General features: G+C 36.2%; 1 protein-coding gene across 2 annotated transcripts in view; it reads right to left on the reverse strand.

Moving 5' to 3' along the window:
- Positions 1 to 6,006: 6,006 nt before the first annotated feature.
- The window catches only part of RP1 (RP1 axonemal microtubule associated), a 655,430-nt gene continuing 637,123 nt past the window's right edge, over positions 6,007 to 24,313 (reverse strand). For both annotated transcript variants that reach the window (XM_021005939.2, XM_078153415.1), the window contains 2 exons: positions 14,044 to 14,119; positions 6,007 to 6,312 (listed from right to left, as the gene is read on the reverse strand). In XM_021005939.2, the coding sequence (XP_020861598.1) occupies positions 6,258 to 6,312; positions 14,044 to 14,119 (131 nt within the window). In that variant the 3' untranslated portion in view covers positions 6,007 to 6,257. The remainder of the gene's footprint in view (positions 6,313 to 14,043; positions 14,120 to 24,313) is intronic.

The raw sequence follows: 24,313 nt of genomic DNA on the forward strand, positions 1-24,313 counted from the left end.
ACTGTTTTACTCCAACTTTTAGTTATCTCTGCCTTTCTGAAGTTGACTTTGAGGCATCATGTTAAATTGTTTGTTGGGGACTTTGGGAGAACCAGGTGATTTCATGTCATATTTTCACCATCTTCCAAGAATCTTCTTTATCAGAGAAACTTGCTGAAAAAATTTCCCCAGATTCTTGCTTTCCTTCTAATTCCCTTTGATTTCATTTATACTTCTTGACCTATTGCTCTTCCAGTTTAAATTGTTATTATTTTTTTCTAGCTCTATAAAATATTTTTTGGCAATTTAATTGGTATGGCACTGAATAAGTAAACTAACAGGCAGAATGGTCATTTTTATTATACTGGCTCAGTCTACTCATGAGAAATTAATATTTTCCAATTATTTATATTTTCTTTATTTGGTAATTGTGTTCATATAGTCTCTGGATTTTCCTTGGTTCTCAACTATTTTATATTGTCTGCCGTTATTTTAAATGAAATTTCTTTTTATATCTCTTCCTGCTAGGTTTTGTTGGTAGTATATAGAAATGCTCATGATTTATATGGGCTTATTTTATATCCTGAAACTTTGCTATACTTTTTAATTGTTTCAATTAGTTTTCTAGTTCATTCTCTAGAGTTCTCTAAGTGTACCATCATATCATCTTCAAAGAGTGATAGTTTTGTTTCCTTGTTGCCTATTTTTAATTTTTCAATTCCTTTTTTCTGGTTTTATTGCTTATAGCTAGCATTTCTAGTATAATAGTGTGCAATCAAGGTGATAATGGCCATCCTTGTTTCACCCCTGATCTTATTGGGATGACTTCTAGTTTTTCCATTTAACAAATAATGCTTGCTTGTTTTATGTAGATACTACTTATCATTTTAAGAGAAGTTTCCTTTGCTTTCCTGTCTTTCCAGTAAGAATAAATGTCATATTTTGTCAGAATTTTTTTTCCCCCTACATAATCATATGAGTTTTGTTGGTTTTGTTTTGGCATGGTCAATTATGCCTATAGTTTTCCTAATATTGAACCAGCCATGCATTCCTAGTATAAATCTCACCTGGTCATAATGAATGAAATTTGTAATATATTGCTGTAATCTTTTTGCTAGTATTTTATTTAACAATTTTACATCAATATTCAATAGAAAAATTGGCCTTTTATTTTAACTCCATGTGTATTTCTTCTTCAAGTGTATTTCTTGTAAAGAACATATTGTTGGATTCTGGTTTCTAATCCATTCTACTATCTGCTTCTGTATAATGGGAAAGTTCATCCCATTCACATTTATAGTTGTGATTGGTAACTCTGTATTTCTTTCCATCCTGTTTTTCTCTTTACCCTTCTCTTTCTCTTTTCTTTTTTTACCCTGATCCTCCTCAAAAGATTGTTTTGTTTCTGACCACTGCCTCTCTTAATCTCTTTCTTCTTATCACCCTGTCTTTCTTGGAGCTCCTTCTCCTCCTATTTACCATTTGGGTAAGTTGGATTTTTATACTGAATTGAGTGTGTATATGTATATATTCTTCCCTCTTTGAACCAGTTCAAATGAGAGAGAGGTTCAAGTGTTGCCCACTTGCCATTCCCCCACACCCCTGCCATTGTAAAAACTCTTCCTTGTACATCTCATTTATATGAGATAATTTTCCCCATTCTTTCTCTCTCTTTCCCCTTGTCCCAAGTATATATATCTTTCTCAGCTTTCCATTTTCCCTTTGAGATCATCCCAACATAATAAGCTCACATCTATATTCTCTGACTGCCCTAATGATGATAAATGTCTTGGGAATTACATATATCATGCTATCATTTGAGAATGTAAACAGTTTAACTTTATTATGATTCTCGTGATATCTCACCCATGTTTATTTATTTATTTATTTTTGCTTCTCTTGAGTCTTGTGCTTGAATGTCAAATTTTCTATTTAGCTCTGATCTTTTCATCAGGAATGCCTAGAAGTTCTCTATTTCATTAACTATTCATTTTTATCCTGTAGGATTATACTTGTTTTTTCTAGGTAGGTCATTTTTGGTTGTAATCCTAGCTCTTTTGCCTTCTAAAATACCATATTCTAAGCCTTCTACTCCTTTATAATGGTAGCTGCTAAATTCTGTGGGATCTTAACTCTGGCTCCTCAGTATTTAATGGTTTCTTTCTGGCTGTTTTTTACTATTTTCTCATTGACCTAGGAGCTCTAGAATTTGGCTATAATATTCCTTCAGTTTTTCAGTTTGGGATCTCTTTCAGTAGGTGACTATTGCATTCTTTTAATTTCTATATTGTCCTTTGGTTCTAAGCTATATGGGCAGATTTGCTTTAGTTTTTCTTGAAATATGATATATAGGCACTTTTTTGGATCATGGATTTCAAGTAGTTCAATGGCCATTAAAATATCTCTCCTTGATCTATTTTACAGGTCATATTTTTCTGATGATATGTTTCATGTTTTCTTCTATTTACTCATTTTTTGACTTTTATTGTTTATTGATGTCTTCTGGAGTCATTAGCTTCCACTTGACCAATTCTAATTTTTAAGGAATTATTTTCTTTCATGAGGTTTTGTACCTTTTTTCCATTTGGCCCATTTGGCTTTTTAAGGATTTGTTTTCTTTGGTGAGGTTTTGTAACTCTCTTACTATTTGGCCAATTCTGTTTTTAAAAGAATTATTTTCTCTAGCATTTTTGTGCGTCTTTTTTCAAGATGTTAATTCTCTTTTCACAGTTTTCTTGCATTGCTCTTTCCAAATTTTCCTTTACCACTCTTATTCGACTTTTAGAAATCATTTTTGCTCTTTTAAAAAAAAAAAACCTCTTTCTTTAGTTCTTCCAGGAATTCTTGTTGGGCATGTGTTCAATCTACATTTCTTTCTTTGAGGCTTTACCTGTAGATGTTTTCAGGTGGTTATATTCTTCTGAGGTGTGTGTCTTGAGTTTCCCTGCCACCATAGTGAAGTTTTATGGTCAAGTTTTTTGTTGTCATTGTTGTTTGCTCATTTTTCCAGTCTATTTCTTGACTTTGAACTTCATGTTGAATTTAGGCTCTGTTCACTTCTGGCAGGGAGCCATTGTCCCAAGCTTCAAGCTTCTTTGCTCTGCTTCTTTCACAGCTAGTTCTTGGTGTCTGTACATTTTTGGTGCTTCCAAGGTATTATGATTTGGGGAAAGGTGTAATCACTGCCTCTCCTGGTCTGCACTTTTATCTTTACCCAGATAGGGTCATTCCTTTCTCAACACAACTCCCTCCTCCTGGAACTTCAGCCTGAAACTGCATAATGGGAAATGGAATTGTCAAATGGCAGCTGGTCCTGTGCCTAGTGCTAGCATGGGGGGGGATGGGGGCTGTATTCTTTTTCTGACTAGGTATCTAATTTCCTTACCATCCCTGGGAAGTGACAGCCACTGGTACTACTGCTACTCTTCCTGTTGCTGCTGTCCCTGATACCACTTTTGAGGCCCATAACAAGTGTCACTGCTATGCTGCACTTCTTCCCAGGCCCCACCCCAGTGCTACAGACCTCTCCTCACCTCTTGAACTGTTCTTTGCTGAAAAAAAATTCTTACCTTGACCTTTTGTGGTTATGCCATTTTAGAATTTAATTTGATGTGTTCTTTTAAAGTTGTTTGAAAAGGAATGCTGGGAATATTCAGCTAGAATGCTCTTTACTCTGCTGTCTTAGCTCCCAAGTATAGGACCTAAACTATTCAAAATATATTCATGGAAGGTGGGAGGAGGGGTAGAAGAAAAGATGGGAATATGAGTTTTCCTTGCCAAAACAATTTATTAGTATAGAACAGAGGAACAAATCCTCAGGGTTTTGAGAATTTTTTGGTATTTTTAATTTTTTTTTCATTTCTCACCACTTCTTATTTCCGATCATAGTGAAAAGCTTCTTTGGTAGCCTCCAATGAGAAAGGATGTTCTTAGGATATTTTTAACTTGATTGAAAAATAGGAAGTGCTAGGAATTTTGCTGGAAAGTCAATTTTTGTTAGCTTTTTTTTTTTTAGCTCAAACTAGTTAGGATAATCTAACAACAAATGATAATTAAACATCTATCATGTACAAAGTATTGAGAATATCAACCTAAATATGGAATGACTGTGCTCTTACAGTGTTTATTTTTATTTTTTCAAATTATATATAAAAACAATATTTCCAAATTCTCTACCCCCCTTTCTCCCTTTCCACTTCATTGAGAAGGCAAGCAGTTTCATGCAGGTTATACATCTGCAGCCATGGAAAACGTATTTTCATATTAGTCATGTGCTGAAAGAAAACAGAATCCCCCTCCAAAAGAAAAACCAAGAAAAATAAAGCAAGTTACTTCTTGGGAAGCAGATATCATTTTTCATCATAAGTTCTTCAGAACTATCTTCTCAAGGTGTTTATAATCTAACGGGGGAAGAAGGGAGTCACATGTTCATAAAATAAGTAATATGCTAATCATATAAGGGAAAATTAAAAACAAGAAACAAAAAACAAAATCACAGAAGTCAGGTTAAGAGGCCCTACCTAAAAGGAAGATTGGAACCAGATTGTTAGTATCCCTGAAGGACATGACAAAAATTATGCATTTCAGTTAGTAAGCAGTCATAAGCTACTGAAGGTGTTTGGTTATTAGTGATCAGGGTCATATGCGAAAGGTTCACTCAGTCTGAAGGCTGGATTGGAAAAGGAAGAGACTGAAATTCAGGCAGACCAGGAAATTATTGTATCATCACAGTGTCAATAGAGGTCTTGAACTAGGATAGGTATAGTCAAAATGATAAGAGGGGAGATACATGAGAGATACTGTCAAGGTAAAATTGGGCTTGTCTATTGATTATATATGGCAGTTAAGGAGGCAGCTTGTGGCAAAGTGAATACAGCACTGGACCTGAAGTCAGGAAGACCTGACTTCAAATCTAGCCTGAGATATTTACTGTTTATGTGACCAAGTCACTTAGCCTGTTTGGCTCACTTTCCTCAGTTGTAAAATGGGGATAATAATAATAACTTTTTCACAGGGTTGTTGTAAGGATCAAATGAGAAACTTTTTTTAAATAGCACTTAGCACAGTGCCTGGCACATCATAGGCACCATATTAATATTTATTTCCTCTTAACAGGGAGATAAAAGTCAATGATTACCAGAAGGTCATAAGTCTAGGTGACTAGGAAGTTAGAGAGAGGAGAATATTATAATGAACAGAGGACTGGGGAAATTAACATAATTATGGTTCTTAATAATAGTACTTTATATTGGGAAACAACATGTTAAAGGGAGAAAATACTGGATTAGGAGTCAGAAAATCTAGGATCTAGGCTAGCTCATTTATTTACTCTGTCACCTTAGGTAAGTCATTTAACTTCTGTAGGCACCAATTTTATACTTTTAATATTACTGGTGAAGACTTGGGGATATCCAATTGTCCTTCCCAGTGCTAAAGATTCATACTTCTAAGCAATACTTCAGAGCACTAGACATGAAGGAGAGTAGCTGGGAGAAGGTAGAAGCACTAGGGAACTGGTCAAACCATAACTTAAATGCATTTACAATCTGGAATTTAATACATTTCTCCCATATATTGGCAACACAGTGAAGAGAGTACTAGACCTGGAGTCAGGAAGACCTGAGTTCAAATCTAGCCTAAGACATTTACTAGCTATGTGAACCTAGGGAGGAGACAACCTCAGTTTTGCCATACGTAAAATGGAGATAATACTAGAATTTACCTCTCAGGGTTGTTGCGAAGATAAAATAAGATAGTATATGCAAAGCATTTTGCAAAACTTAAAGCATATTTATACTTGGTGGCTGTTACTGTTATTATCTCTGCTTTGCAAAGAATGAATTTAGAGTGAACTCTTTGGAAGGGAGAGATGTGTCACACATTTGTGGTAACAGCATATTTGTTTCCTCACTTTATTTTACTAAAGGCTTTGAGGACAATCTATACTTAATGGAAAAAAAAACAATATCTTGGGGGCTAAATTTATTGATCTGCTTAAGTGTATTTATCATGCATGGACAGAGTTACTATTATGTTTTAAGTCAGTTTATTTACAGATTATTCCAGTCCAACTATTTAATATTTCTCATAGAAGGAATTACATATCCAACAAACATTAAATGCTACTGGTGATATAAATGCTGGCTGTTATTATTTTGACATTCATGTATAATAATTATGACATTTTTATAATTTTACATAAAGGAATATGAGAATTCAGATCAATAGGAATTTGAAAAAGGAAATGTATTGAGGACAAAGGTAGAAAAAAAACAGATTTATGGGTAGAGTTTTATAACAGTCAGTCCATCATGCTCATCTTCAGTAAGCCACCTATATTTGGAGAAAAAGAAAAGAAAAATGAGGTTGGCACAAAGATAATGTCTACCTCAAGTGGAGTTAGCAGTCATCACATAAACGCCCTTAGAGCACAGTTCCCACTTTATCCATAACCCTCAATAGTCTAAGATTGTCAATAGAAAGATTGTAATTGTTATAGCTCAGGTTCCTCTGGTACATTGTAATAGTAGTAGTAACAGCAGCCACAGCAGTAGTAGTAGCAGCAGCAATACTTTTTTTTAGCTACAACAAACAATAGTTATTTCCTTAGTAAGTAGTAAGGGGCACAGGGGAACAATTTGTGGTCTTTATGAAGTAACCTGTTTATATTGCTAAACCCATGTTTTTGTCAGTTTGCTTGCTTCAGATTCTATAGGAGAAATAAAGTTTAAACTCCGGTAAGAGACAAGTTGCCTCACTTCCCCATCCCACCCTATCCTAGGTGAAATGGCCACCCTTATACAGGTGGAACAGTGTTACTTCTCATTTCCCCTTTAAAAGATTTAGAGCTATCAGACAAACTTGGCTCAGAAGACTTGAAGGCTTAGAGCATTTGGCAGGAAAGAACTGAGGAAAAATTGGGGAAGGTATTTGGGGAATATATAGTTCCCAGAGTGAGTAAAAGAAAAGTGTTAATGAGGCATTTAACACCTGTACTTTAACATCTGTGAATAAGTCTAAACCCAGGGGGCCAGCCAGAAGCTGTAAAAATGACTTAGGGTCACTTGTTAGTTGAGAAAGATAGTAAGCCATGTTGAGAGGAGGAGATGTGGTGAGTTAAGTTGCTAACAAGGTACAAGCAGTCTTAAGTTTTCTCACCTTCATATGTCCCTCCCTGCTCAGCCCATTCAGATCCTTAATGAAGCACCCATACTCTATTTCTCACCCTCTTTCTCTGCTCATTAAATAGTTTCTACTTTTGGTAACAAACATATATTTTTTTTCTTTTGGTAAGGCAATTGGGGTTAAGTGACTTGCCCAGAGTCACACGGCTAGTGAGTGTTATGTGTCTGAGGTCGCATTTGACTCTGGGGCCCATGCTCTATCCACTGCACCACCTAGCTGCCCCTTTAACAAACATTTTCAAAATGACTGATGCAACCCTCCATCTTCTGGACAACATACCTGAGAATGTTGTTTCCCGGAATGCATTGCAGCATAGTAGAAGTGGTTCAAAAGAAGTACCCAAGTGTTTTCTTGTTCATTACTTTCTCAGAATCATTGAGTCTCAAAGTTGGAAGAGACTTCAGAGGCTAGCTAGACCAACCTATATCTGAATGGAAATCCTCTTTTTGACATACACAGCAGTAGTCTTTCTGCTTTCTCTTGAAGACCTTTAGTGAGGGTATATGGCTAACCCAAGGTAGCCCTTTCCAGTTTGGGATAGTTGTGCTTCATAGGAAGTTTTTATCTGATATCAACACTGCAACTTCTACCCACATCTTTTACTTCTGTGCCCTGGGGCTGAGCAGAACAAGTTTGATAGCCCTTCCAGCCAATAATCCTTGAAATGCTTGAAAACAGATATCCTGTTTCCTACCTAAGATTTTTTTTTCCACATCAAACAGTTTGCCTTCTTTCAATAACTGTTAATGTAGCATGATGGCCAACTTCTCCTGGATCTCCAGCTCCTCAATGTCTTTTCTGCAAGGTGGCTCTTGTGAGATATGATCATTAGAACCCCTATTCTATTCCAATCAGTATTAACCAGTTTTATACTTTATATAAATAATATAGAAGTAATTAGATGAGATAGGTTCTTACAGTAGGCCTTTAGTAGGCTTCAAACTTAAATGTAATGTTCATAATTTGTTTACTAGTTATGAAGTTCACTTCACAACCACAAGAATGCTGACAAAGACGTTGCCATCCTGTTTTACTCAAATTTCATGTTCAAACCCAGTATGGGTGGGATGCCTTGATTCTTTGGAAACTCCCTCAACCTATTTTTATTCCTCTGGACTACTGCCTCTTACCCAGATGAGCAGGTGGTTATCTTATGACTACTTGATCACTGAAGGAGACTCTTGCCTTGCCCATCTTAATTTTTGGCCCTCAAGAGCAAAATCTATCAACTAGAGAGATCCTGTGTGATACCATGCCTCTTTTGTATGTTTAGGTATCAATCCATATAAAAACAAGGCCCTGGGCAACATAAGCATCTCAGATCATGAGGAAGACCTGAGGTCCACTTCACTAGCGGGGTCCATGGACCATTAAATAAAGTGCTATTTGCTTGGAGATCTGCCTCAATGTTATGTTTTGTTGTTGTTGTTGTTGTTGTTTTGCAGACTGGACAATTATGGACCCAATACATTAATATTCAACACTTAAATGATGTAGTATATTTAATGGTCAAAGAATATAAAGGTAAACTGGCTAATTTGTATGTTATTGGATAAACAAGCTATTTTTAAGCATGTAAGTATTTCACATGTAACAGGTGTCTAAATCTAACAGGCATGAAAACCTTAATTAGGCATCACTAATAATTGTGGCATTTACCAGAGGAAAAGGCAGAATACCTTGAAGTACTAAAATTTCTTTCTAGAACTTGTCCTAAAAAGTTTATCAACTCTTTTTAAGTGATAGAAGCCTCCTAGGCCTTCTTATTAAGAAGAAATCTTCTCTATTTCATTCCGCACAATTTGCTTAAATAGATTGGGCTAGAGAAATGTTATTAGAGGTAATGTCTTCCCATATTTTATCTCATTTAGCATTGACTAAATATTTGTTTTACTCAAGAAATTATATGACAGTACATAGGTAATTCTGACAATGACCCCTGTATTAAAAAAAATTCCAATCTACTAAGACTTAATTGGTTTCTTTTTTTATCCCATATAATACTGGTCAATTTTGCCATACATGGTACCTTCTGACTCTTTTCTTGTAAAAAATAATATTGATGATGTATTGTAAGGATTATCAATAAAATGAATTTTTGATCCCTTTCATTTCTTAATTTCATTTCTTTTATTTTTCAAGATGATTTTTGCCATTGTCCTCTGAAATGGGGTTATTCAATATCAAGGTATATAAGATTGTAAATTTGAACTTGGAAATGGCCTTGGAGTTCATTTAGTCCAACTTCTTCCTACTACAGGTGAGGAAACTGAGGCTTAAGGAAGTGAAACAATCTACCCAAGGTCTTATAGGTAGTACAGGAAATAACCCTCAAAAAGTTATCTTTTTACTTATTTCATGTATATTTGTAAATTGTATGTTAACTCCCCGATAGAATTTAAGCTCCTTGAGGGCAGGGACAAATTTTGTCTTTCCTGTTACATGGCAGAGTGATGGCTAATAAATTTGTATTGATTGATACAGATACAGTTTAGTTTTCTCAGCTTTTTGTTCACTGGATAAAAATCACATTTAAAACACCAGCCGTCATCCTCTGTAGTGTTTGAATCTATTGACCATTATATCTTCTCTTGAATACTCTCTTCTCTTTAGGTTTTCATGACACCCCTCTGAGCTCTTCTCCTACCTGTCTCCTCTAACATAGTGCTAAATTACAGAACCTCTTCTCTATCTATACATTCCTGGTGATCCCATTAACTTCTTTGGATTTAATTATATTCTCTATAGCTTGTCCTAAGCTATTTGCTAAATTGCCAGTGTTTCATCTTCAACTGCTTGTTAGAAATTTCATACGAGATGTGCTGTTGGTATCTCAAGCACAATGTACCCAAGACAGAACTCTCAAAAAATTTTCCTCCAAAGTCAACTTCCTTTACTTTCCAATTTCTTTCCAATACATTAGTAGTCTTCCATTCACAATGGCAAGATTATCTTTCACTCCTCACTCTCTGTGTTTTCATTTTTTTAAATTTATTTATCGATTTTTGCTAAGCTATGGGGTTAAGTGATTTGCCCAAGGTCACACAGCTAGTAAGTGTTATATGTTGGAGGCCAGATATGAACTCAGGTCCTCTTGACTCCAGGGACATTGCTCTATCCACTGTGCCACCTAGTTGCCCCATCTCTGTGTTTTCTAATTACTGTCTTTTTTACATTCACAATATTTCTCACTTCAGTCCCTTATTTTCTACTCAGATAGCTATGACTATAGGTCAGACTATTATTACTTTGTGCTTGCAACTATTGAAATAGCCTTGTAATTTGTTTTGTCTCACTACCTCTTCAATTCATCTTTTAAACAGCTCTAAAACTGACCCACACTCACCTCCCCTACTCTTTAAATTCCTGTGGCATCCTATTGCTTTGGGAATCAAATATTAACTCCTTTATCAATGTTTTAAACTCATTCACAACCTATCCATTTCAACCTTTCTATATATTACTCTTCTTCCCAATACTCTGCAATCCAGCCAGACTAAATTTCTTTCCTTTCCTCAAACTCAACACTCCACTTCCCATCTTTGTGGCTTTGCACTGGCTGTCTTCTAGTTCTGTAGTACTCTCTATGCTTCAAGCCCCTCTTTTCTTCAAAACACAAATGCCACATTCAGCATAAGGCCCTTCTTAGTCTTTTTGTGGCTGCTAGGGTGCTCCCTCCTGTATCACCTGGCATTTGTTGGCTTCTATTTTGTATACACATGTATATATTATCTTCCCACTGCCCAGCAATAGAATGCTTCATTTTTGCCTTTGCATAATTCTTGGCACATAACAGACTCTTAACACATGCTTGTTGACTGTTAAAGACAAATTGTGAGATAATTATCTGTCTTTTTCTCCCATGATTCTTCTTCTACCACTACAGAATAGCAAGTGGCCACATGGGACTGAAAGTTATTTGCTATTCTCTTTTCTTCTTTTTCATAACTCACTGGGGCCAAAGAATTCATCATCTGACTTTTGGTGATAAATTTCTATATGATTAACTAAATTTGTCCTCTGATGTCAGATGTTATATTTTTTTTGGGGGGGTACGGGGTGGTGAGTATTATTTCATTGCTAATTCTCAATGAGAAAATTCCTTCTGTCAAAGTAGATCAGACCTTCTTCTGCTACTTGTGGCTTTAGGAAATTGCCTGGCCAACTCAGGGGTTAAATGGCTTGCCCTGGGTCATGCAGTCTTTATGTATCAGTGGAGGATTTGAAACCAGTCTTCTTTATTCTAAAGATGGCTCTGAATCCACTAGGCCATGCTGCTTCTCTATCCATGAATAAAAGCATCTAAATTAAGCTTCCTAGATCTTTAAGGCCTAGGGAAAGATGAATTTTACAAATTATTAAGATGTAATGTGTGCACATGTAAATAAAAAAGGATCCAATATACTCAATTTATTCAAATTGACTACATGTAAAATGGAGTAACTTCCTTTTTCATAGGGATTTTGGAGAGATTGAGTGATTAGAAAACTCTTGAAGAGAGACCCTCAATGGCTCCTTCATATCTATATCCCAGGACCTAGCATGCTGCTCACATATTGGAGGTGCTCAATAAATGTTTGTTGAGTTGAATTGAGCTGAACTGTTTAAAAGGCTACTTTGTGCAGTGCTGCTTGAAATTACATATGTATGTGTGTGTGTGTGTGTGTGTGTATATATATATATTATATATATATATATACGTATATATAATATATATATACACATACATACACACATATACATATACATGATATATATTTTAATATAATAAGACTAATTAAAATAAAATGCATTTCTTCAAATTCTTGAGGGTTTGAATTTTTGCTCATTTTCCCACCTCCTCCACTTCACCCCACTTGCATTTTCTCCTTTATTTTCCTTCCTTTCTTTTTTACTCATCTCTATTTTCTAGAAAATAAGTTATTGCTTGTTAGCACTTATCACCTGCTTAGGTAATCCTTGGCAAAGACATTAAAATCTGATGAGACCTCTCAAGAACTCCTCAGGTCACTACTTACTAACCATTATGCTCCATGTTTATTAAGGCCTCTCTTCAATCTGAGCAAGGGGTTCCCTGAGAAGACTCCATATGAGTTACCATGTCCATTAATGAGCAAGCCTTGCTTGGGAGAGAATTATTTCTCAGAAGTACCATCCTCCTTAGATCGGGGAGCAGAGTGCATGACAAAAGCCCTCAGTCAAAAGTCTTCCCTCATTCAGTGGCACAGCGCTCTCTTTTTGACAGTCAGTCAAACCATATCAACTCTTGTTAGTGGTGGTAGAGAGAACTGAGTGGGAAAGGTAGGAGAGACATTCTCTAAGGGGTACCAACAATGAGGAGAATGGGTGAAAAAATGAGTATGTTCCTCAGGGGCCCAGGAAACCTTGGGCAACTGCCTCTTTTGCCTGTTACAATAACATGGTTCTGCTCATTTGACTAAGCATGCCCTGAAAGAAAAACCTCAAGTAGTCTAGGCTGTGATAAGGGCTAGAAAAGCTCAGGCATTGGGTTAATACAGAGCACAAGCCAGGCATGCTCACCCACAGGCACATGTGTGTTGATGTGTAAATGTACCCATATGTGTATGTATGTATATGCATATCTATTTCATCTATATCATATAAATCTATATCCACATATGTGTCATCATCTATGCACGTGTGTGTGTGTGGGGGGGCTTACTAATGATGGCCAACTCTTTAGAAATATAAGCAATGTGCTCCACATGCTTTATGGCCATATGGAGGCATGCTGAGTTTGCCTCAGGAAGTCTGAGATGTAGACAGCCTTCCCTTCTCTGAATCAAAGCATGTTTAGGTATCCTGACTTTGTTCTCTAAGTTTGTTAAGCAGTGACAAAAGCTTTTTTAACTGGCTTCTGAGCCAGAACTGAATATGTATAAAAAAGCTTAAGCAGAGAAAAACACTCTTTCTTCCCAAGCTGCTATCAAGTGAGGCAGAATAAATGTTTTAAGCCTCCAGGTGGGGATAAAGTGGTGGCACTGGCTGCATCAGGCATGCATACATGTATATGCTATAGCTAGCTTCCTACTCCGTTTATTCAGTTGTCATGAGTCCATGAATGTGGGATGCTACCTCTATTTCTATCTCTGTACTGTGTACTCTTTCCTGATTCTAGGTGAATGAGTATCCAAGACAGAAACAGAACTGATTATTCAACATTGTGAGCTTCAAAAGGTTAGCAGACACCAGAATTTCAGCTGCTGGAGTCCAAACAAGAGTCTTCCGATAACCTAAGCAGTGAAGCCTAGTGAAGAGCCAACTCTGAGGAGAGAAATGCTTGACCTCACCCAGCAGGAAACTGACCTGATAGCCAAGTCAAGAGCCATGCAAGAAAGGGAACAACTTGACTATACAAGAGTCACAACCAGAAGTGAACTTGGGTGGCAAAAGAGTGATAATCATTACTTGAATTTCATTCCTTCCAGAGAGTAAAATAGTGGAGTATAGTGGACTCCAATTTTCTGAGATGGGTCATGCTTTCTCAGCAAATATCACTTTGTAAAGGCTAATTGATATTAAGTAGCTATTGATATTGAGAAGATAGTAAATACTGATTGAATTTAGGAGGATAAACTTCATGAACAAAAGTACTAGAGAAACTCCAAACCCCTAACGATTCCAAGAATAGTAGCTGTGTTTTGGAGTCACTTGGCAGTGCAAGTAAGAGGTGAGATACCTCAAGGACTATGTGATTATATATGTATATGTATATGTGAACATATATGTATATGTGTACATATATGAATGTATGCACATAAACTCATATATGTAGATATGCCATGTAACTGATATGCATACATATATAAGAAAAACTGATATTCTTAAACACATATAGAAACAAATGGACTTACATACCGATTGCACTGGAAGCAATGCTTTTCCTTTGTAGACATATCTATGACTTTCACTTTTTTCAGAAACCAACCATTTGCTATGGGAGAAAAAAATCTCAAATGAAAAAAATAGCTTAATATATTACATATCACATACAGATGCATCCACCTCCTTTTTAGCTGTTGTTGCTGTTTTCTTTGATGCTGAAGAAAATAGTTCATTATTTACTATAGTCAATATTCACAATATAAAATGCAATATCAAAACCCTGAAGCAAAGAGTCTTAAATCCTTTTCAAAAGTATTTTTCTTATCATGGGACGAAGTCTTAAAATTAATACAAAAAGATGAATTTGGATTCAATTTTAAATCATTTTAAACACAATCTATAGAGCAAGTTACTTCAAATGCAAGATATGAAGCAATACAGGGAAAATTCTGAAAATTTGATATTGTTTCTTTTCACCAGGGCAAAATTCTATTTAAGAACGTAATGTTTTGTTAATGTGTGTTGATCTTCATTCTATGCCAAAGCAAGAAAGCCACAAGAATCCACAACAAACACTGTTTTCCTCAAAGCAGCAGAAAGTCTTAAGTAGAACACTCCAAAAGAACAGATCAGGCTCCTAAGATTGTGTATTACATTTATTCATTGATTTTATTAGAAATTTCTATAAGCCCAGAATGTTCCTCTAAACCAATGAAAATCTATAATATTTTTAATCAAAAGAAGATATTTGTTACAAGTTCAGATTTTGGAAATTTAAACCTTGTTGAATTATATACTTAAGAGCTATATTTCACACTTAAGTAATATTGCAGACCACAGCATTGGGTCTTAGCACTTGTACTCAAGGTTTGGTTACACCATTCATAAGCTATAGAATCTTACATAAAATTTTAATTTCTCTAAGCCTCGGTTTTTTCATCTGTAAAGTAAGGAGATTTGGATCAGTTAATTTTAAGAATCCTATCCAGCTTTAACATTTTATGATGCTAAATTCTTAAACTTTTCTGAAGAAAAGGAGATGAAATTCTCTCATTTACATAAAATCAACTTCAAACACATTTCCATATTTAGATAAACATGCATTTTCCGCTTTGGACTCTGATAAACAAGTAATAGTGAGAGTCTACTTGATAAAAGAGAAATTCATTATTCAGTATTAGTGAACACAAATTCATGAAATTCAAGGGAAAATAACTTTTTATTATCATACCAACATGTAATTTTTATTTACTTAAATATGTTCCAGATTAAGAAAGGTCAAATTCAGATGCATAAGTGCATATTCAGTGAACTCTCTCTGATATTTCAGTAGAGTTTCTAGTTCTTTTCATGTTTATGTCATACTCAGTTCCATTTATATTGTTATTATCAGTAGGAACATTTCAATTTTTGCAATTTATATTTGCTGTTGTTGTTGTTTCAATATCCCAAGTACCTAGCACAGTACCTGACATACAGGAGGTACTGAGTAAATGCTTGTAGATTGATCATCTTGTTCTTTTCATCCTTTTCGATGGGGATTGGATAGACAAAGTCTTAGACAGTTCTCAAAGAAATATAAGCTTTAACAACCACATGAACAAGACTCTAAATCATTAATAATTAGAGAAATTAAAATTAAAGTGATTTTGAGGTTTCACTTTGAGTCCATCAAATTGGAAAAGATGACAAAAGAGGAAAATGACAAACATTGGAAAGACTGTAAAAAAAAAATAACAGGGAGACTGTGCATGCACTGTTGGTGGAGCTGTGAATTGTTCCATCAATTTCAGAAAACAATTTCAGAACTATGCCTAGAAAGTTAATTGTGTGTTTCCTTTGGCACAGCTATACTACTACTACTACTACTACTACTACTACTACTACTACTACTACTACTACTACTACTACTACTACTACTAAGCTATACTCTAAAGAGATTTGCTTTTTTAAGACATAAGGACCTATGCATACAAAAATGTTTATGGTAGCTACTTTCATATTATCCAATTTTTGGATAATATGAAACTAAGGTGCTGTCCTCCTGTTGAGGTATGACTAAAGAAATTACAGTTTATGAATGTAATGGAATATTACTGTTCCAAAACAAGTAATGAAATGGACAGTTTTCAGAGGAAACTATGGGGACCTTTATGAAACTAATGCAGAATGAAGTGAGTAGAACTAGGAGAATGATGTATATTAATACAACAATATTTTAGAGGAAAAACAACTTTGTAATACTTTAAATCTCAATCAAAGAAATGGTAAACCATAAGTCCAGAGGACTAAAGGTGGAATAGGTCACTCACCTCTTGCCAAAAAGGTGAAGAAGTTAAAAGGTATGGCCAATGTGGGAATATGGTGGGGGTTTTTTTGGACTATAAGTTGTATGATTAGGGTTCTTTAAAATTGTCATTGTTCGATGGGTGGGAGGGGTAGTAGGAGTGATAAATTGTATATATGTTGAAATATTTTTTTTAATTTAAAAAGCTAAATAAAATTGCCCTAAGAGTAGTTAATATCCTGCTACTTTGCTTGCTGTTGTGTTATTCTATGGGCTATTGAACAGTTCAATATAATAACTGGTTTTTTTTCTTTTTTTTTGTAGTTCTAAAAAATAGGATGTAACCTTATCTTTTTTAGGCTCATTGAAAATAGCAAAAGTGCAGGCAATGTAGTTTGGAAATATCTTCAATAGCTCTCTAAAATCACTTTTGCTGAGATAGAAGAACACCTGTCCTTAGAGTTTTTCTTTGAAAACTCTACCTTTCCTCCTATGATATTTACCATGGAAATGACCATGTCATATACCACTGTCAATAGTCTTTCAGTTGTTTTCATACTTTCTGTTAAATACCATGGGAGAAAACATTCATCTATGATAATTATAGACAAGTGTTCTTAACTTTGGATCTGTGAACTTTAAAAAAATATAATTGCATTTTAATTTAATTGATTTTCATCACAAGCTGGCGTGTCTTTTACTTTATGCTTTAAAGATATTTTATGCTTTAGTGATTTATTCTGAGAAGGTACACATGGACTCATGTCTGCCAGACTGGAAGAGGGGTCTTTGGCCCCCTCCCCCCAAAAAAGATAGAGATACCTGCTAGAATTTGCTCGCTTTTTTCACTTGCTATATTTTCATTTGATTGGCCCATTAGTTGCATTTGTGCTGTCAAAATAGATAAAAGTTTTTTGGAGTACCATTCTAAGTATGCCAATCTCTTTTTCAAAATCATTTGAGGTACTACTGCTTTATGTAACCTGTTTTATTGTTAGGTATAATTTCTGGAGTTTATATCATATGAATATTTTCAATGTTCCAAAATTTCCAACTTTTCCATTCTTTGGATTTTAGTAGTGCCTCAATTTATCTCATTTCTTTTAATCTTCTCAGCTATGAAATTATTTTTATGGGTTCACTGCATTGGTTGGCAACACATTGCTGTGTGACTTGAACCTCATTAGTTTGCCTAAAAATGAAAAGATCTCTTTGTGATCTATTTCTAATTTTCTTATGGAAAGTATTGGACAATAACAAAAAAAAATCATTTCTTCAGGCCACTCATGAGCACTAAAGTTTGCCCCCTTTGGTGGTTAGTGCCTTCTGCATTGAAGTATTTCAATGCAAGCAGGGACTTGGTATTTATGATTTGTTCTGGGGTATCTTGCTTTCTTGTGCCACAAAAAGGAAGGAGTGCAACTTGTTCTGCTATGTTTTGTATGAAATTGATCATCATAAGTATTTAGAGTAAGGTGAGCCTAAAGATTTCTATCTCTCCACCTATTTCTTTTCATTTTATCACACTGTCAATTTCACCTTTGCAGTAGCTCTCACATGCCTAATGTTTTCCTCTGATACTGCCACTATGCTGGTGCAGGCCCTTATCTCTTAACTCCTGGACTATTTCAATAGCTTGCTGCTGGCTGACCTGCCTGCCTCATCTCTCTGAATCCCAGTTCATCCTCTACTCAGCTGGCAATGATCTTAAAGTGTAAGTCTGACCAGACCATTTCACACACACGCACACATACACACACACACACACATACACACACACACACACAGAGTTATCTCTATTAGTTTTCTATTACTTCTAGGATCACATGTAAAATTCTGTTAGATGTTCAAAGACCTTCACAACCTGGTTCTATTACCCCTACCTTTCCAATCTTCTTACAATTTATACCGCCACTTCCTCCCCATACTATGTAATCCAGTGCCATTGGCCTTCTTTCTGTTCCTCACACAAGATACTCCATCTTTTGACTCCAGGCACATTAACTGGCTATCCCCCATGCCTAGAACACTTTCCCTTCTCATCTTTTTCTATCAGCTTCCTTCAAGTCCCAGGAAAAAACTCAACCATCTAAAAGAAGCCTTTCCCCATCTACCTTAATGCTAGTGCCTTCCCTCTGTTAATTATTTCCTATTTATCTTGTATAAAGCTTGTTTGTACAGAATTATTTATTTTTGTCTCCCTCCCTATCCTAACCCCCAATTAAACTTTAAGCTCTTTGAGGACAGGGACTAAAATTTACATTTTTTTCCTTTTTCCCCATATTCACAGCACCCGTGATAGCCTCAGGCACGCAGTAGATGCTTAGTTAATGTTTATTGACTAACTTGGGATGTTAATCCCATCAGCAAAATCATCATCATCATCATCATCATCATCATCATCATCATCATCACTGTTGTTTTCATCTGGTTCTTTACCTTTTTGATGGAATTCTGATAGAAACAGTTAAGAGAGAAGCCATTATCCAGCTACTATTGGTTTATGTTTATGGTCTTTGGACTGTTTCAGAAGTATATAACCACTTTTCATAACTCAATAAAATTATTAGCATGTAATAACATCTTCTGTAGCCTCACCCAAAACATCCTTGGTAACATTCCAGTAGCAGAAAGGACAACTGGAATGATACACACATCATTCCTGTTCCCAAATAATTCTGATCTCCTCTGCTAGATTTCTATATTTTAAAAGCATGTTCCCCATTAGTTTAGAGTTTGTGCTTGTTTAGTAAAGTGACAGCTACTAAAATGTTATTCTTATGTTCTCATGGGTCTAAGTTATGTCAAGGTGATTGCAAGCAACAGTTCAGTCTGCTACAATGATCTGGTCCCGGTATATTTTGGTGCTTGAATTTTGTAGAATATTTTGAGGTCTGTATTTAGAATACGGGAATTTCTCATCTGTCAGTTTATGAGAAATAATATTGTCTAATATTTCATTGTAGCCACCAGTTCATGTCTTGCTAGATGTTGGTGTTGTTGTCACTGTCATCTTTGTTATTGTAGTTATTATTCCAGAACTTATTTCATTCATTATTTTCCAGATTACCTTCTTAGAGTCTTCCATGAAGAAGTAGCCAGGACAGCTCAGATAAAAATAAAAAAGTTCCAGTCAAAATGATGACTTACTCAGAAATGAGTCTCTCATGGTAGACAGTCTGTCTGTGTCTGATATTTTCAATCACCAGAAAGGCTTTCTAAATAATTTCCTAGACCTTTCCCTTGACTTATGAACTTCAGTGAAAATACTAAGAATTTCGAAGGTCATTCTGAAAACTGTAGGATTTTATCTCTTAATAGCTTAAAGAAATGGAGTAGGAACTCATACTCTACAAACAGTATTTCCATTAACAATTCTGAATTTCCTAACATCAGTGAGTAGTGGTGCATATTAGTGAGAATAGTAGATGCAGAGAAAGGAAAAAAACACAAAGCAAAAAACCCAGGCAGATGAATAGAATGAGATATGCAGGGGAACAAATAACCATCTTTTCCAAATACTCAGAAGAAGAATAGAGTAATCTGGAGTACTTACATGAAAAGGCTGGGAGTGGCATTGCATGAAGGAAAGGCCAATTATTATGGGGCTTTTTCCTAAACTAATAATGCATTGTAAGCTTATGTAGTGGTTTTCAAATAGTAATTACCCTTATAATTGTTGGCTACATGATTCCATTTTACTCTAGGAAAATTGTTTCTATATTTTCCTTTATCGTTTTTATCTAGTTTCATGTGTTATGACAAAAAAAAATCATATTTATCACCTGTTGACTAGTACTAATGAGTGATAGGAAGAACTGGTAATGCCCCAGATGTCAGTGGGTAGTCTTTGTGTGTGGGTTGGATTCTCTATAAAGTATATTTGGGGAGACATGGACAAACACAGCATTTGATAAGATGTACAGGTTTTGGTTTGTATTGATGAAGGCAATATCCTCTCCAGCAAAAGTATGTTCCCCCTTTGCTGTACAGGTTTTTCCTTAATGCTTTATCAGTACATCCTCATGTCTAAAAGCGGGTTGGAGTGTTTCTATGTCTCAACCAATTCACATAAAGACAAATATGTTTGCTGGCATAGACTCAAAAACAGTCCTTGAATTCTGCTACCTGGCAGTAGGCTCATTAATGAATAAATTGCAAAGCACAAGGCTTCCATCAAGATAATAATCCTTCTCTTTGGTTGGCTGGCAGTGAAATGAAGGTGTTGATTACTTTTGACTGAACCACCTTCATGACTGGATTGTTGTTTGTCCTTCTTTCTCGAAGAGGACCAATGACATCAGAAAGGTGATATCTTGACTTGCAAGTGAATTGGATTTAAGTGAGGCAGGGCTGTGCAAAGTCACTAGCCTCACTTTCTTCTCTGTAGCCACCTGGGTCCACTGGCAAGACATATATCAGGATGACTGGAGATGGCCCTGGATGCAGTGGGAGATATTGGCCTTTTTAAGATAAGGTCTTACTGAGACTTTATCAATGCCTGGTTTCCAGAGCTCTATTTCAAGAAAGTTGTAATCCTTATAAGATCTTTCTCAGGTCTTAGTTTGTCTGAGGCAACACCCATTCAGTGATTTAAAGTTGGGTAAGAAATGAAGCAAAAGATGGCCTTATGTAACTATTTTTTAAAAAAATCAATTTGGGAGGGGAAGAACCTCAGGGTTTCTGGCCAGAGTGGAAAAAAATTGTCATTTACACTCACTGTGAGCCATTGATACCCAAACAGTGACTAATACAGGCTTGGGCTAGGACCTATTATTGGCCAATCAGTAAGAGACAGAGTGATTTGGATTTAAGGCATAGTCAAGTCACTCCATACAAATGTGAATGGCTTTATCAAGGTCTGGTTTCCAGAACTCTATTTCAAGAAATTTATATTCCTTTGGAAAGAGCACATACATGTGAGTATATGATTCCCTATGTGGAGGGAAGGAAGGAGGAAGGAAGGAAGGAAGGAAGGAAGGAAGGAAGGAAGGAAGGAAGGAAGGAAGGAAGGAAGGAAGGAAGGAAGGAAGGAGAAAAGGAAGGAAGAAAGGAAGGAAGGAAGGAAGGAAGGAAGGAAGGAAGGAAGGAAGGAAGAAAGGAAGGAAGGAAGGAAGGAAGGAAGGAAGGAAGGAAGGAAGGAAGGAAGGAAGGAAGGAAGGAAGGAAGGAAGGAAGGAAGGAAGCAGCATTACCTACCAACTGAAACTGGCCAATTGGGTCCCCAGTAGAGCAGCTACTAATCTTTTTAAAAAATTTTTTTTAAATATAAATTTATTTATTTTTAGTTTTCAATATTTACTTCCACAAGATTTTGAGTTCCAAATTTTCACCCCATCTCACCCCTCCCCCCCCCCAAGATGGCATGCATTCTGAATATCACTTCCCCTGGTCTGTGCTCTCTTCTATCTCTCCCCCCTTCTCTTATCGCCTTCCCCTTCTATTTTCCTGTAGGGCAGGATACACTTCTGTACCCCATTTCCTGTATTTCTTGTTTCCCAGTAGCATGTGAAAACATTTTTTTTAAACATATGTTTTTAAAACTCTAGGTTTCAGATTTTCTCCCTTCCTCCCTCCCCAATGACCCTCTTTGAAAAGGCAAGCAACTCAATACAGGTTATACATGTGCAGTTATGCAAAACACTTCCATAGTAGACATGTTGTGAAAAACTGACTCTATTTCCCTTAATCCTATCCTGCCCTCCCATTTATTCTATTCTTTCTTTTGCCCCTGTCCCTTCTCAGAAGTATTTACTTCTGATTACCCCCTTTCCCAATCTGCCCTCCTCTCTATCATCCCCCTGCTCTCTTGTCCCCTTCTCCCCCTATTTTCCTGTAGGGTAAGACAGATTTCCATACTCAATTGAATGTGTATGTTATTCCCTCCTTAAGCCAAATCCTATGAGAATAAGATCCACTCATTCCCTCTGACCTTCCCCCATTTCACTTCCACTGTAAGAGACTTTTCTTTTCTGTTTTTTTTTTGTGAGATAATTTACCCCATTCTACCTCTCCCTTTCTTCTTCTCTGAGTGTAATCCTCTCTCATCCCTTAATTTTATTCTCCAGATATAACCCCTTCATCTTCAACTCACCCTGACCCCTCTATCTATCTAATCTATCTATCTATACATACATACATACATACATACATACATACATACATACATGCATATAATTTTTTTCCTCCAACTACCCTAATACTGACAAAGGTCTCATGAGTTATAAATATCATCTTTCCATGCAGGAATGTAAACAGTTCAACCTTAATAAGTCTCTTATGATTTCTCTTTCATGTTTACCTCTTCCTGTTCCACTTGAGTCTTGTATTTGCAAATCAAATTTTCTATTCAGCTCTGGTCTTTTCATCAAGAATGCTTGAAAGTCCTCTATTTCACTGAATAACCATTTTTCCCCTGAAGGATTATACTAAGTTTTTCTGGGTAGGTGATTCTTTGTTGTAATCCTATCTCCTCTGCCCTCCAGAATACTATATTCCATGCCCTGTGGTCCTTTAATGTAGAAGCTACTAAATCTTGTGTTATACTGATTGTGTTTCCACAGTACTTGAACTGTTTCTTTCTGGCAGCTTGTAATATTTTCTCCTTGACCTAGGAACTCTGGAATTTGGCTATAATATTCCTAGGAGTTTTCCTTTGGGGATCTCTTTCAGGAGGAGATCAGTGGATTCTTTCAATTTCTATTTTGCCCTCTGGTTCTAATATGTCAGGGCAGTTTTCCTTGATAATTTCTTGAAAGATGATGTCTAGGCTCTTTGTTTGATCATGGCTTTCAGATAGTCCAATAATTTTTAAATTCTCTCTCCTGGATCTATTTTCCAGGTCAGTTGTTTTTCCAATGAGATATTTCACATTGTTTTCTAATTTCTCATTCTTTTGGATTTGTTTTACAGTGTCTTGATTTCTCATAAAGTCACTAGCTTCCAATTGCTCTATTCTAATTTTTAAGGAAGTATTTTCTTTTTATTTGTTTATTTTTTGTTTTTCGGTGAGGCAATTGGGGTTAAGTGACTTGCCCAAGGTCATACAGCTAGTAAGTGTTAAGTGTCTGAGTCTGGATTTGAACTCAGGTCCTTCTGACTCCAAGGCCAGAGCTCTATACCCTGTGCCACCTAGCTGACTCAAGGAAGTATTTTCTTCAGTAATCTTTTGGACTTCCTTTTCCATTTGGCCAATTTTTCTTTATAGGGCATTTTTCTCCTCATTGGCTTTTTGGACCTCTTTTGCCATTTGGGTTAAGCTATTTTTTAAGATGTTATTTTCTTCAGTATTTTTTTGGGTAACCTTTAGCAAGCTGTTGACTTGTTTTTCATGATTTTCTTGCATCACTCTCATTTTTCTTCCCAGTTTTTCCTCTATTTTTCCTCTATTTCCCTTACTTGCTTCTCAAAATCCCTTTGGAGCTCTTCCAAGGCCTGGTACTGATTCATATTTTTCTTGGAGGCTTTGGATGTAGGAGCTTTGACTTTGTTGTCTTCTTCTGGTTGTATATTTTGATCTTCTTTTTCAGCAAAGTAAGATAATATAGTCTGACTGTTTTTGTGCTACTTGCTTATGATCCCAGCCAATTACTTGAATTTTAAACTCTTTGTTAAGGTAAGAGTCTGCTTCCAATGTGGAGAATGTACTGTCCCAAGCTTCGGGGGGTTTGTATAGCTGATTTCAGAGAAACTTGTAGGGACCTGTAAATTTTCAGTTCTTCCAAGGTGGTATGTTAAGGAGCGAGGTGTTTACTCCTTTCCTGGCCTGTGACAACAAGTACTCCTGTCTGTCCTGTAACTGTGAGGAGGATTTTCTCTACACCACCACTACAAGCTCCACCACACCAGTGCTCCTCCTCACCCCAGGACCACCACCCAGAACTGTGACCGAGATCCAAACACGGGCAAAGCAAGAGATTCCTGCCTCAGCACTGGCAAAGAGATCCCTGAAATCCCTCTCTGATCAGCCACTCAATTCCCCCTCAGTCTGTGGGCCAGAAGCTCAGCTGCCTCCCCA

The sequence above is a fragment of the Phascolarctos cinereus genome, unplaced genomic scaffold, assembly GCF_003287225.1.
Source record: "Phascolarctos cinereus isolate Bilbo 61053 unplaced genomic scaffold, phaCin_HiC Scaffold_4;HRSCAF=312, whole genome shotgun sequence".
Lineage (NCBI taxonomy): Eukaryota > Metazoa > Chordata > Mammalia > Diprotodontia > Phascolarctidae > Phascolarctos > Phascolarctos cinereus.